The sequence below is a fragment of the Pteronotus mesoamericanus genome, unplaced genomic scaffold, assembly GCF_021234165.1.
Source record: "Pteronotus mesoamericanus isolate MK-2021 breed Mesoamerican mustached bat unplaced genomic scaffold, CSHL_Meso_final contig_94, whole genome shotgun sequence".
NCBI lineage: Eukaryota > Metazoa > Chordata > Mammalia > Chiroptera > Mormoopidae > Pteronotus > Pteronotus mesoamericanus.
Genome location: NW_026555285.1, coordinates 16,687,112 through 16,700,078, shown reverse-complemented (window position 1 = coordinate 16,700,078; position 12,967 = coordinate 16,687,112). Strand labels below are relative to the sequence as shown.

General features: G+C 32.1%; 1 protein-coding gene across 3 annotated transcripts in view; it reads left to right on the top strand.

Annotated features, from left to right (window-relative positions):
- Window positions 1–12,967, top strand: part of DIAPH3 (diaphanous related formin 3) — a 459,782-nt gene that overhangs the window by 317,397 nt on the left and 129,418 nt on the right. For all 3 annotated transcript variants that reach the window (XM_054586406.1, XM_054586404.1, XM_054586403.1), the window contains one exon: window positions 7,238–7,373. In XM_054586406.1, coding sequence (XP_054442381.1) covers window positions 7,238–7,373 — 136 coding nt within the window. The remainder of the gene's footprint in view (window positions 1–7,237; window positions 7,374–12,967) is intronic.

Sequence of the window (12,967 nt, the reverse complement as noted above, 5' to 3'; positions counted from 1 at the left end):
AAATTTTTTAAAGGCCATAACATTGGATAAAAAATAAAATCTAGCTTTATGCTGTTTGAAGTCTACCTATAAATTCAAGGATATGGAAAAATTGCAAGTAATAGAACTTTTAAAAATGTTAATCAAAAGAAAAGGGAAACTATGTTAAAAACAAAATAGACTTAAGGGAATCTTACTTCAAGATGATAAAAAGTATAATTCAGCAGAAAGATACAATTCTAAAATTTGCAACTGCATAATAACATGTCACCAAAAGAAACATGTACAAATTAATAAACTCTAGAAATAAATTGACAGCATTATATTGGGAAACTTATTGGTAACTCAGTCAGAAAAATATTAAAGAGATGGGTTCTGTAAACTATACAATTAGCAGTCTTCATTTGATAAGCATATAAAACACAGCTCTACAATTAAAGAACGCATTCTTCTCAATCACAAGTGGAATTTTTGTTGGATTAATCATGTCCTAGAGATCATGAAAGAAATCTTGATAAATTTCTAAGTGTCAGCTTTATTTATTGGCTACATAACATGAAGTTAGAAATAATTTTTTTTAAAGGATGAAATTATAATCTCTATTTTGAAAAATTTAAAAATACATTAAATAACTTAGGTGTCAAGAAAAAAATAGTAGAAAATATTTAGACCTGAGCAATACTGAAAATACCCCACATCAGAATTTGTGGAATACAGTAATAGTGATATAAAGAAATTCATATCCTAAGTGCTTATATTTAAAAATCATAAAAACCAAAAATTAACAAGGTAAGCATCTGACTACAGAAATTGAAAAGGAAATACATAGTCTTAGAGAATGTAAAAGGAGAGAAATTAGGAAAAAACTGGCAAGAGAGAATTTTTAAAAGCCAAATTGTGGTTATTTTGAAAAGGCAAGTTAATTGGATAAACTTCTGAAAGGATTAATCAAGGAAAAAGACAGAATATTGAGAACCTAACAAGGAATATGATGACAGATATAGAAATAGTAAGAAGAGAAGAGCATACTATAAAAATTTGTAAGCCAGAATTGAAAGGTCGAAGAAATAAGTAAGTTCCTTTGGGGAGGGAGAGGGGGAGGGAATTACATTGAAATTGACTTTAAAAGAATTGGAAAGCTTGAATAAGCCCATGACTAATTTTTAATTTAATGACTTATTTGAAATCTTCCAGGAAATGAAATATTTGGCCCAGAAAGTTTTACAGATTTTTACCATATTTTAATGACATGATTATTAAAACTAATAGAGTGTGAAAAAATATACTGTGACCAAATGTTCAAAAGATAAATTTTTCAGGTCCAGGTTGAGTTTATCCCAGAAATGAAAGTATGGTTTTATAATAGAACATTTATTAATATAACTTATCACGTTATGAGTTACAGTAGATCGAGAAGAACGTTGCTAAAATTCAATCCTTGTTCAGGTTTTAAAACAAAACAACAAACTTGTTGAACAAACTAGTTGAACATTCTGCCTCTAAGTAGGAAACTAGGGACAAAGGGGAAACCCTCAACCTAATGATGGGGATTTAACCTCTAGCCAGTATGGTACGATAAGACAAGAAAGAAAGAAAGAGTATAAAAATTGAAAATGAAGAAGTTAATTGTTCATTACGGTTGTCTATAAATAATACAAAAAGGAATCTACAGGAAAATTATTAGAAATCAAGAATTTTATCAGTGGAGTATTTAAAAGTATATATTATTGTGAAAATATTAAAAACCATGTTTTTTAAAAGTCACCATTAACTAGACCAATTGAAAAGACACAGAATAAAGTCTAACACAAAATGTCTAAAACTTGAATGGGAAAAAATTATGCAATTTTGTCCAAAGACCCAAGTTAATGGAGAGCCACATGACATTCATTACAGAAAGACTAAGTACTGTAAAGATATCAGTTCTCTGTAAAGTGATCTACAGAATCAGAGCAGTTCTGTTCAAAATCTTAACAGGCCTTTCAAAAACCTTTGTACGTACGTTTTGAAATATACATGAGAGAGCAAGGTCCCAAGAATAGTGAAGATTTCTAAAGGAAGATAAGACAGAAGCTATGATAATTAAGACAGTATGTTACTGGTGCAAACATGGATATCTTGACCTAATGGGCTAAAACATCAACACATTGAGGCTGTATGTAATTTACAAGAGGTGGCTTTGCAGGCAGATCAATGGGGCAAGGATCGCTAGTAGTGAAATGGTGGGTCAGCTAGTTTTCCATATGAAAAAAGTAAATTGTATTCCCACTTCATACCATTCAAAAACATTGATTTCCGATGAAGTACGTACTGAAATGTGAACAGAACAGCATCATTAAAACTAAGAAGAAAATATAGGAGAATACCTTTGTCTTTGAATCAGGGAAAGGTTTCTTAAGATATAAAAGGTACCAGCAACATGAAAAATATTTTTGACTATGTAAATTTAAGAACTCCTGCTTACTGAAAAAACCTAAATAATGTACAATAACAGTTACAATTCAGGATATACTGATAAAACATAAGATTAAAAACAGATTAGTATCTGGCATATTTAAAGAACTACAAGTCACTAAGAAAACAATGAACAATCTAATAGAAAAGTGAGTAAAAGACATGAATAGCATTTCACAGAAGAGGAACTGTAAGTTAAAAGCATGATTGGATGCCATTATATCCCTGCCCGTGGGTAGAAGACAAATGGTGACAGTTTGGCGGTGTGTGTGCTGTGATCCCACACTGATGGTAAGGGCCACCCTTTGGCACAGTGGCTTTGAAGATACATTGATGTCACCTGGTAAGATTGAAGATGAACTTCTCCTTTTATGTATTTATTAGCCTTACTCCTATCCTAGAGAGCAGTGGTTTTCAAACTTTGGACCATAACCCACACTGTAAAATTTTACAATGAGACTCAGCACTAATATGTGTATGTATTTTTAGGACAGATCATCATCAGCAAACATTTCTTATCCTTCTTGTGTTATATACTAAAATGTTCTGTTCTCTTTCACTTAAACAGTGGCTGTCACCAGTTTCTAAACAGATTTAATAATGAACTGATAGGATGTGCCATTACAAAACTTTTACACATGTATACAGATAGATGTATACAAAAATGTTTATGGTGTTTATCATAGCCCAAAATTGGAAGCAGCCCAAATTCTACTGATGAGAGTAAATAATAAAACAATTTAGTATTCGAAGCAATGCAAATGAGGTGTAGTTTATACATAAAAGTATCGATGAATCTTAGAAACATAATGTTGAGTGAAAAAAAAGCAAGTCACAAGTTTATAATAAGGATGAAGCAGTTTTCAAAAAACTCAGCGATAATGTTTATGACCACAATTTATGGAGGATTACACTCCTAAATTTTTATATTTTAAACACACACACACATACACACACATAGACACACATTGAAATTCACTGGTTTTGGGTTATTTTGGTTTCTCTGTGAGAAAAGATGTTATATAATGTTATAATGTATATTTAACTAGATGTAGCAAATTCTTGTTACATTAGTTACATGGAAAATAGATTATAGGTGGATAATAATTTTGAGCTCATGTATTTCTTTCCAGAATAAACATACACACACATTTGTTAACATCTCTCTCTATTTTTTGGTAAATATATTATTAACATACCTATATGTTTTTAATATAGATATTCTAGAATCTGCTATCACCGTCAAAAACATGTGAGCCTTAGGAACTCAGATAAATTATTGATTATGCCTTTGAAATGAATAGTCAAAACTGACTGAAATTTTAAAACCCTCTGTAGTCATCACTGTAGACCAGCGTTTCTAAACCTTTTTCATCTCATGGCACACGTAAACTAATTACCAAAATTCTGTGGCACACCAAAAAATATATTTTCTTGCCTATCTGACAAAAAAAATGTATAATTTTGATTTCATTCACACCGGACGGCTATTGTCATGTTGGCTGTTGTCAGTTTTTACTTGACTATTTAAGGGAAAAGGGGCACTATCAGGGCCCCTGACTAAATAGTCAGATATTACATATTTGAAAAATTCTCATGGCACACCAGCTGGAAATAGTCGCTTTAGGCTGGTAAGCCCACAGATCTTTCAGATAAAGGCATGCAGCAGGCTATACCCAGGAAGCTGTGCAAGCACACAAAACACTTTTGGCGTTGCACAGCTGAAAGTAGTTGGTGGCAGTGCAGTTTATTTGCCAATTGAATAAATAGAAAACCAGGTCAAGAGTAAGATAATTTAAAAAATCAATGTCTTATACCTAATTATCTTTATGTATGGCTCACCCTTAACTTTATTTTCTGGCTTTGACTTTAGGATTAAAGTACCCAAAAGGCAATTGTTTTTAAAATAATGTGGTCTTCTAACTATTCAGCTTTTCTATTTTAGGCTACTTTTACTTCTCAACATTTAGAATAAAAGAAAATCCCAAATTACTATTTGAACTGGAATATTAGTTTTAGACTAAATACCTATTTCTATGCTGTCTATTGGTATTTTTCCAACTAAATTCTCCTAATAGTTATAATGTCAGAATAAGATATGTTTTAAATGAGATAGGCTTTTAAATGAAAATCAATAGTGCGTTTTCCATAAAACAGAATAGCTTTAAGAACTACTTCAGACCTTATTTCTAAATATAAACATTATTTTTATAGGTCCTAGGAAGTAATTTTGACATTTTTTTTGCCCAAAGGAATACTAAAAAGGTGTGGCAATTATATCTGGTAATAGGTAGTCTATTAAATGTTCTCATTGAAATGCATCCAGTCATTAAAGTGGAAAATTCGCATCAGAAAATTTTGTACTTTATTAAGCTTCATAAATAAGCTACATGAGATACTCACTTTCCTCAAGCAAGAAATACGGTTTTGATTTCTGAATATTTATCTTTTTCTCCACCACAATCTGCTCTTCCCACGCCATCTTTCTCACATACACACACATTGGTGCACACGCACACACACATACAGATACACACGCCTTTGAAACCAGGCTTTTTTTTTTTTTTTTCATGTTGCTTTCTATCTTCCAAGCTTATGTTGATTTTTTTCACAACTCTTGTCTTATCGCTGGCACTTACCATATGCTACCATAATATGAAGCAGCATGGTGGACAAAACATAGATTATAGCTAGCTCTCAAATCTTGCCTCTGCCTCTTACCATGCTCATTACAGTGAACAAATACTTAACCACTCTGCTCCAGAACGGAGAATACAGAAGCCATTTTGCAGATTGGAGGGAATGCACACTGAAGCATTTATCATTGAAGCTGGTATTTCCTAGCTTAGCAACAATAATGTGTTAATGCATACTGTACTGCTCAGAGTATGAGCATCTACCTTGTTAGCCTGCCAGCATTCCACGGATGTTGGCAGAAGACACAAGACTGTGGGGTCAGAGACAAAGCACAGTTTATTACAGCAGTAGCAGTAGCCAGAGCAAAAAAATTTGGCAATTCCTGAGCCCAGATTTCCACAGGGCAATGTTATGAGGGCCAGGTGTGACACCTACATTCTTAGTAGTCTGTGTTACAGGAGAAAAATCCTGAACTTACGGAAGCCAGTCTTTTCTAAGAAGTGATAAAACTATCCAGTCTGCTCCCCAGTTTACCATACTGGACAGCAAACAAATCCATTTACTTAAGAGGAAGACAGGACCTCCATTTTCCAAGACTCTTTATTATGCAAATATCTTTGAAAAGAGAGTTTGAAACAAAGGTGTTTCGATTAGTACTTTTATCTCAGAGTGCTTGGTCTTATACTTTCTTGCTTGAAAATCTCCAGTCATTTTCCAGTTTCCTTAGAAGAAAATGCAACTAGCCTGGAAAACCAAAAATGCTAAACAGTCAGGCCCCAGCAGACCTCCTGACCTCACCTTACACCCTCTACGGGTTGTCTGTCTCTCAGACCTTCCAGCAGCCTTTGCATTTGCTCTCCTCCCCCCTCCCCCCACCAGATCATCACCTAGCTCGCTCCTTGCCCTTCAAAATCCAGCTTGTGTCACATCAGTGTGTGAGGCCTTACTGACAGCCCGATGTAAAGTAGCTCCCCAGGCATTCTAGCATATCGCTCCATTTTTTTAATGTTACTGTATTTATCAAATATTTATTGTTTATTGTCTGCATTGGCCTCTGCTCTGTCCCACCCTATCACGGAGCATGTAAACCTGTTTTAGAGCTATACACATATCTCATCTTTAAAGAGTACCATTTACTACTTAGTCTCTCAATAAGTATTTATTGAATGAATGAGTGGACGGATGGGTGAATTACTCTATGCTGTTTACCCTTTTTTCCCCCTTGTGCTTTTCCTTTCGTTGTTTTAATTAATAATATTACACTTTATTATTTGATTTCTAATTAAAAACTTGTGCTATTTCTAGAGTTAAAAAATATTACAGTAAAAGGGGAATTAACACCTTCCCTGAAATAAGATAAGCCACCTTCTTGCTAAAGTTTAACTATTCCTTTTCCTATTTAATACTATTAGTGATTAGATAACCTGTTTGGTTTCATTGGTACTGAGAATACAGTCTCTATAGGAGATTGTAATACCATACTATGCTGTTTTTTGGCACTTAGAAAAATCCGCACTTACCAATTCCTACTAATGCCATGTGAGAAGTATTTATTGATTTGTATAAAACTTAGAAAATAAATTAACTGATCACATATCTATTGAGATCTTATTTTTCACAAGTTGTTATTCGTTTTGATGAATAGTCAGAGAGTCTGCTTTGGAAATGCCAAATATCTCTTTAGTCATCCTTATGACACTTCTCTCTATATGAGAAAAACTGTTAAATGATTGTAGTATAAAGGAGACATTTCAAAATTTCAGCTCCTTTTTATTATTTGTTCAACTATTTTACTTGTACTCAATAGTTGACTTAGCAGAGATGGTATGGGAGGCTCTAATACAAATGTATTCTTTTGGAAATATATGTAGAGAAACAGTTTTGATTTGTAAATTAAATGGTTTTATTTTTAGTTCTTGTCTCCCTTCTCTTAGTTGATTACACTAAGATACAGGTGCTTTAAATCTAAAAGTTGTATTTGTAAGTAAATGACACATTTAACAGGGGTTTGTGTGCTAATCTTCTAAATGATTGTGTTACTAATAAAATAAGTAACCGTTACTTAAAAGATATTTATGTACAGTTTTACAGATTAATAATTTTCCATTTTCTTTGTGGAATGACTGTGGTTAAAATTTATCATTTTTTCAAAATTAATTTGCTATAGCAAGCAGTAAAGGAAAATGTCAAAAAACGAGAAGCAGAGGAAAAACAGAAACGTGCCAGAATTGCCCAAGAACTGGCAGAAAAAGAAAGACTTGAACGTCAACAAAAGAAAAAACGCTTATTAGAAATGAAGACTGGTAAGTACTATCCAGTTTGCTATTTATATTATGTATACTTAAGATTTATACTGGTTACTTTGTGCATGTGTTTCAAAGTATCTTTTAGAAATTCACTAAAATTTTATAGCTGAAAAGATGTAATATCTTGGATTTCAGTCAAAATAGTCTAGTGTGACTGGAAAGCTGGCGGCTTGCATCTGTAGATGAAACGAGAGTGGCTCTAAGTAATCATTGCGGCAGTTGGGCGATGGGTGGTGAAGGGAGGCGTGTATGTGCTGCACTATTTACTTTGGTATATTTTGAAATTTTCTTCAATAAAAAACTGGTGGAAAAAGTTAAAAAGAAAAGAATAGCAAAATTAGAGCTTTACAGATACATATTTTTTACAGATATATATATATATATATATATTTTCCCCAAAGTTAAAAGATACCACAAACTTAAAAGCAAAAGAATTAAGTAAATTGTAGTTATGTTTCACCCCCAAAATTTTGGCTCTTCTACCTCTAACTCACTAAGGATTGCAGAAGCCTTTAATTAAAATTCATCAACTTCATTTCTAAATTACCATAGTTTACAATGCAAGGCGGCTGCAAATTCACCTCAGGTTTACCCAGGGGTACATGCCTTCTTGCCTTCTTGCCTTCTCTCCTTTCATTTTTACAGACATATTTTATCTTTAATAAAGCAAACTGAGTACCTTAATGTATCACACTTATTTCTTCCAGAGGAAAAAAAAATCATCTAAACACAATTTCTTTAAAAGTACAGTTGAAATTCGGGAAGTGTCCTGAGAAATATCTTAAAGTATAAACAAAAATAGAGGAGATTAGAAACGTTTATCATTGATTTTTTAAATACGCTTCTGAAAGTCATCTTGAAATAGTCTATTATTGCCTGGTTTATGAAACATTCTGCTGTCGGAACATTAGCTCATTTAGTGTTGGTTAAAGAGTCCTCCAGATGAGTTTCTTGATGGCAGGTTGGCTGTGGTGTTTGTTGTGGGTGTTGCCTGAGGACGTGCCACACAGCCTCTCCCAGCTCTCTGTTCCGTCACTCTGTCACTCCGGAGAGCTAAAAACCTGATAAGAAATAACCATTTCAATGAAACTTTAAATCCAGTGCAATTTTAATAATAATTTTATTTAAATTTCTGTTTTTCCTGATAGAAAGTTCCAGTTTCATGAATAACTAAGTTTTGTTTTTCCAATTTAAATATAATACTTTTGTGTTGTGGAAAACACCTAAAAAATAGTAGATCTGAAGATCATCACCAATCCTCCTATCCAAAGAATTACTCTTAATATTTTGTTACATTTTTCTTTCAGTTTCAGTTTGTTTTTGCCTTTTAATAACAGCTATATGATCCTGGTGAATATACAGTTTAGTGTCTTGCTTTATCATGATGAACTTTTTGAATGTTTTGTGCTATCCTTTATTGTGATTCTTAATTTCTCTGTCATTGAATCCACTGGACGTTATACTAAACTGAACTTGATTGGTCTGTAATGAAGTCATAGAACAATAGTTATTTCCATCTATTCAATGTGGTAAATGCATTTATGCATAAATAATTAAAATGCAATTATTAGGATATGGAGTAGAAAAAGATAGATATCCTTTAAGACTTTTAATACATATTGCCAAATTGATTTTCAAAAGTATTATTCTAATTTCACCAACTCTCAGCATGAGTTAATAAATATGCCTGGGTTGAGTATTCTCACTTTTTAAGATTTTTGTTAATAGCTTTAAAAGTTGTGTTTTGTTTTCTTAATTTGCATTTCTTTGATTACTACTGGGTGTGAACATTTTTCAAGTGTTTATATTCTATTTGTATTTCTTTTTTTTTTTGGATTGTGTTGTCTTACTCTTTTTCTTATTGATTTATACAAGTTACCTCATTATGTGTTAATATTTACCTCTTCACTATGTTTTCTCAATTTGGCTTTTTATTTTTCTATCTTGATGTATAAAAGTGTTTCCTTTTTCTTACGTTTTATTATAATCTTTGCTTTTGTGATTTTAACCACTTCATTTTTTTCTAGTTGCAGTTTATACTACTATTATATTTATTTTAACTCTTCTTTAATTATTCATATATTTGACATACAGATTTTAGTATACTAGGCTCTGTTTCTGAATTTTACCAAAGTTGCTCTAATCGTTAACCATCAATTATGGTAAATAATTGTTTATGTTGGTTTCAGATAGGTAATTTTATGTTGAGGATGTTACTTTTCTAGTCTTAATTATTAAAATTGATGTGAAGATTTTTTATTTTTAAAATAAATTTAAGGAAATGTTTCTATTATATCATTTGTTAATCACAAAATTCATCTTCTTTGACCTGTTGGACTATTTTATAAAATTTTTTCTATACTATCTTTTCTCAGACATGTTCTGAAAATTATTATAGATGGGCTTCAAACAAATGTAAGGATCCCACTTGATAGGAGTTTCCAAAGCCTTTAATATACTGAGGTTTATATGTGCCATACATTATAATATTTTCTGGGAGAAGATTCTTCAAGGGATAGTCTGAGTAATATTGATTTATATAAATTATATTCAGTAAGTACTTGAAAATGTCTTTACAATACATACTAGATATAATGTGGGAATATTTTAATAGATTTAATCAAAGCCACTTGATACAAGGTAAGACTGCATTTGATACAACAGAAAGCCATGATATAATAAGCTAGTTTTGAAACATTTTCTCTTTTAAAAAACATTTGAACATTTTGGAAATGAACTTTAATTTTTTATAGTCTATGAAATTTTAAAGAATCTATGGGTATATTCCAAATTTCATAGTGCCAAACATGTCATTTCTAATGTAAGTGAAAGACCTCTTCTAAAATTTCAATACATGATGATTATTCTGAACAGTCTTCAGTTTTCTTTTAAACTTAACATGATTAGTATAGAAGAACAAAGTATTTAGCCTCTTAATATTAATGTAGCTGCTATAGCCAAGTAAATCAAATATCAAATATATTATTACTTGTTAGTAGCTTTTTATATATTTAAAAACAGTACAAATATGCAGTTAACTTTTCCTCTCCATATTAGATATAGAATATGCTTTATGTCAAGTCATGATTTTATAACATTTGGAGGCTTTATAAAGTAGAAGTTACAAAGAAGTACATCTAATTAGTACTTATTACTGAAAATATTAGGCAAAAATATCAGTTTTGACATTTTTAACAGATACACTGAATTTAATGCATATCTGATATTTGACAAATACTATCTTCAATAAAGTCTTTGTATTATTATGAAAGATATAAGGGCTATGATCTTCCAGTATTATTTTACTGGTACAGAAAAGAAATTGAATAGCTTGGCTTCTTCTGTTTCTTTTATTCGTCAACAAACAGTTTTTATTTTTCTATGTGCTGGGATTACAGTGATAAATATAAAGTCCCTGCTGCAGTGAAGTTTAAAATTTTAATGAATGAATCAGACAAACTATATGTATAAGATAATTACAGATTATAACAAGTCACATAAAGTAAAATAAGAAAATATAATGAGAGATGAAGGTAGGGGCATGCTGGGATGGCAAGTTGTGGCCACAGAATTTTGTCTTAGAGAACTAAAGGGAATGTTAATGTATACCAAACATACTAATATACAATATTGGTTATGTAAAACTCCTTAGAAACTGGTAGGAAAACTAGCCTCATGTTTATATACTATACTATTTGTGCTGATACAGTGTACTCTTTTTAATGTCTTATTGTGAGGATTAGCTAAAATTTTATTTTGTTTTTCTTTTTTAAGTTATTTTTAAAAGATTTTATTTATTTATTTTTAGAGACGGGAAGGGAGGAAGAAAGAGGGGGAGAGAAACATCAATGTGTGGTTGCCTCTTGCATGCCTCCTACTGGGTACCTGGCCTGCAACCCAGGCATGTGCCCCGACTGGGAACCAAACTGACTACCCTTTGGTTCAGAGGCTGGCACTCAACCCACTGAGCCACACTAGCCAAGGCTATTATTTTTCTTTGTAGCTATTATATTTTAGTACACAACATAATACAGTTGACTCTTGAACAACATTGGGTTTGTGGCCCTGATCCCCATACAGCTGAAAATCCATGTATAACTTTTGACTCCCCCAAAACTTAGTTGTCCCTCAGTATCTGCAGGGGGTATGTTTCAGGACCTCTGCAGATACCAGTGTCCACAGGTGCTCAAATTCCCTGTATAAAATGATAGAGATCAATTCATGCACTTGGCTCTCTGCTTCCATGCACTCCCAACTGCTGATCGGAAACAGAACAGGTGTTTATTGGAAAAATTAAAAACCCACGTATAAGTGCATCCACACAGTTAAAACCTGTTGTTGAAGAGACTACTGTACTGCTTTTATCTTTGTAGACATTGTCAGCCTAGCTTTCCTATTCTTAAAAAAATATAAAAGGTAAATTGTTGAATTTACATCATTGATTTGTCACCTCTCTGGACCAGGAACTTTTCGTTTCATCTTATTTTTGTCTGTAGGAGGTGCACCCCTAAATGATAGAGGAAGAGAAAGATCTTCAAATAATCCTGCCGTAACCCCACAGCAAGCTTCCTTCTATATATTTTCTTGACTTTAGTATTTTTACCATGCAGAGAAGAACTGTGTTTTTTCAAGGTGTTCAGTCTTCTGTCACCACCTTTGGTAGCAATGTCCTGCTCTTTCTTATCCATCATCAATCATTACTTGCCTTTGTCCAGAAAGCAGGCTACTATTTTCAAGTCTACTATTTATTATCACTATTGTTTCAGAATGCAGTTGTTGTTAATAGAATGAAAATAAAAGGTAGAATAGTGGGCTGAATTTACCTAAGAAAAATAAAGCATTCAAAGTCCTTTTGAGTAGCAAAACTAAGAGAGCGCATCATCTCATATTACCATGTTAGAGCATCAAAGGGGCATTTTTCTCAGGGTTGTTTTTTTTTTTTTTTTTTTTTTCTGTAAAATAGATGAGCCTGAAGGTCTCTTACATATTCACATACATAGTTTTGGTCATTTATGTTGAATGACTTGATATTACATTAAACAAACAAGCAAATTAACTGCATTTTCATGAGGTCTTTATTTAATCAGTATGTGAATTCTGAATACATTTTCTGAGGTTGATGTTTAAATTTGAATTATTTTAATTTAGAGGATATCCAAGTATTAAATATCTGATGTAGAAACTAGTAAGTATAGAAACTAGTATTTATTTATTTAAAGTGCATAGCTATCGTTCTGTGTAATCATTTCTAGTAAGACAAATAGTAATAGCGATTTTATGTGATCATGTACAAGTTTTTCAAAATTGCATTTCTGTTTCTTAATCATGGGAACGAATGGGGTGTTTGATAATAGAATTCAAATATTATGCTGTAAGACTTCCTGAGTATGTAAGTTGATTCACATAATTTTTAAATAGCACATCAGAATGGCCTTGAAATGGACCCAGTGTTGTATAATTATGTTTTGTGGGGGAAGTAAATAAGAGCCTATTTAATGGAGCAATAAAAACTATATGAGCAGCTCCTATATTTTAGTCTTTAGGTTACAATTTGTTTATTATTTATTAGATTTAAATGTCTCATTTGGTGC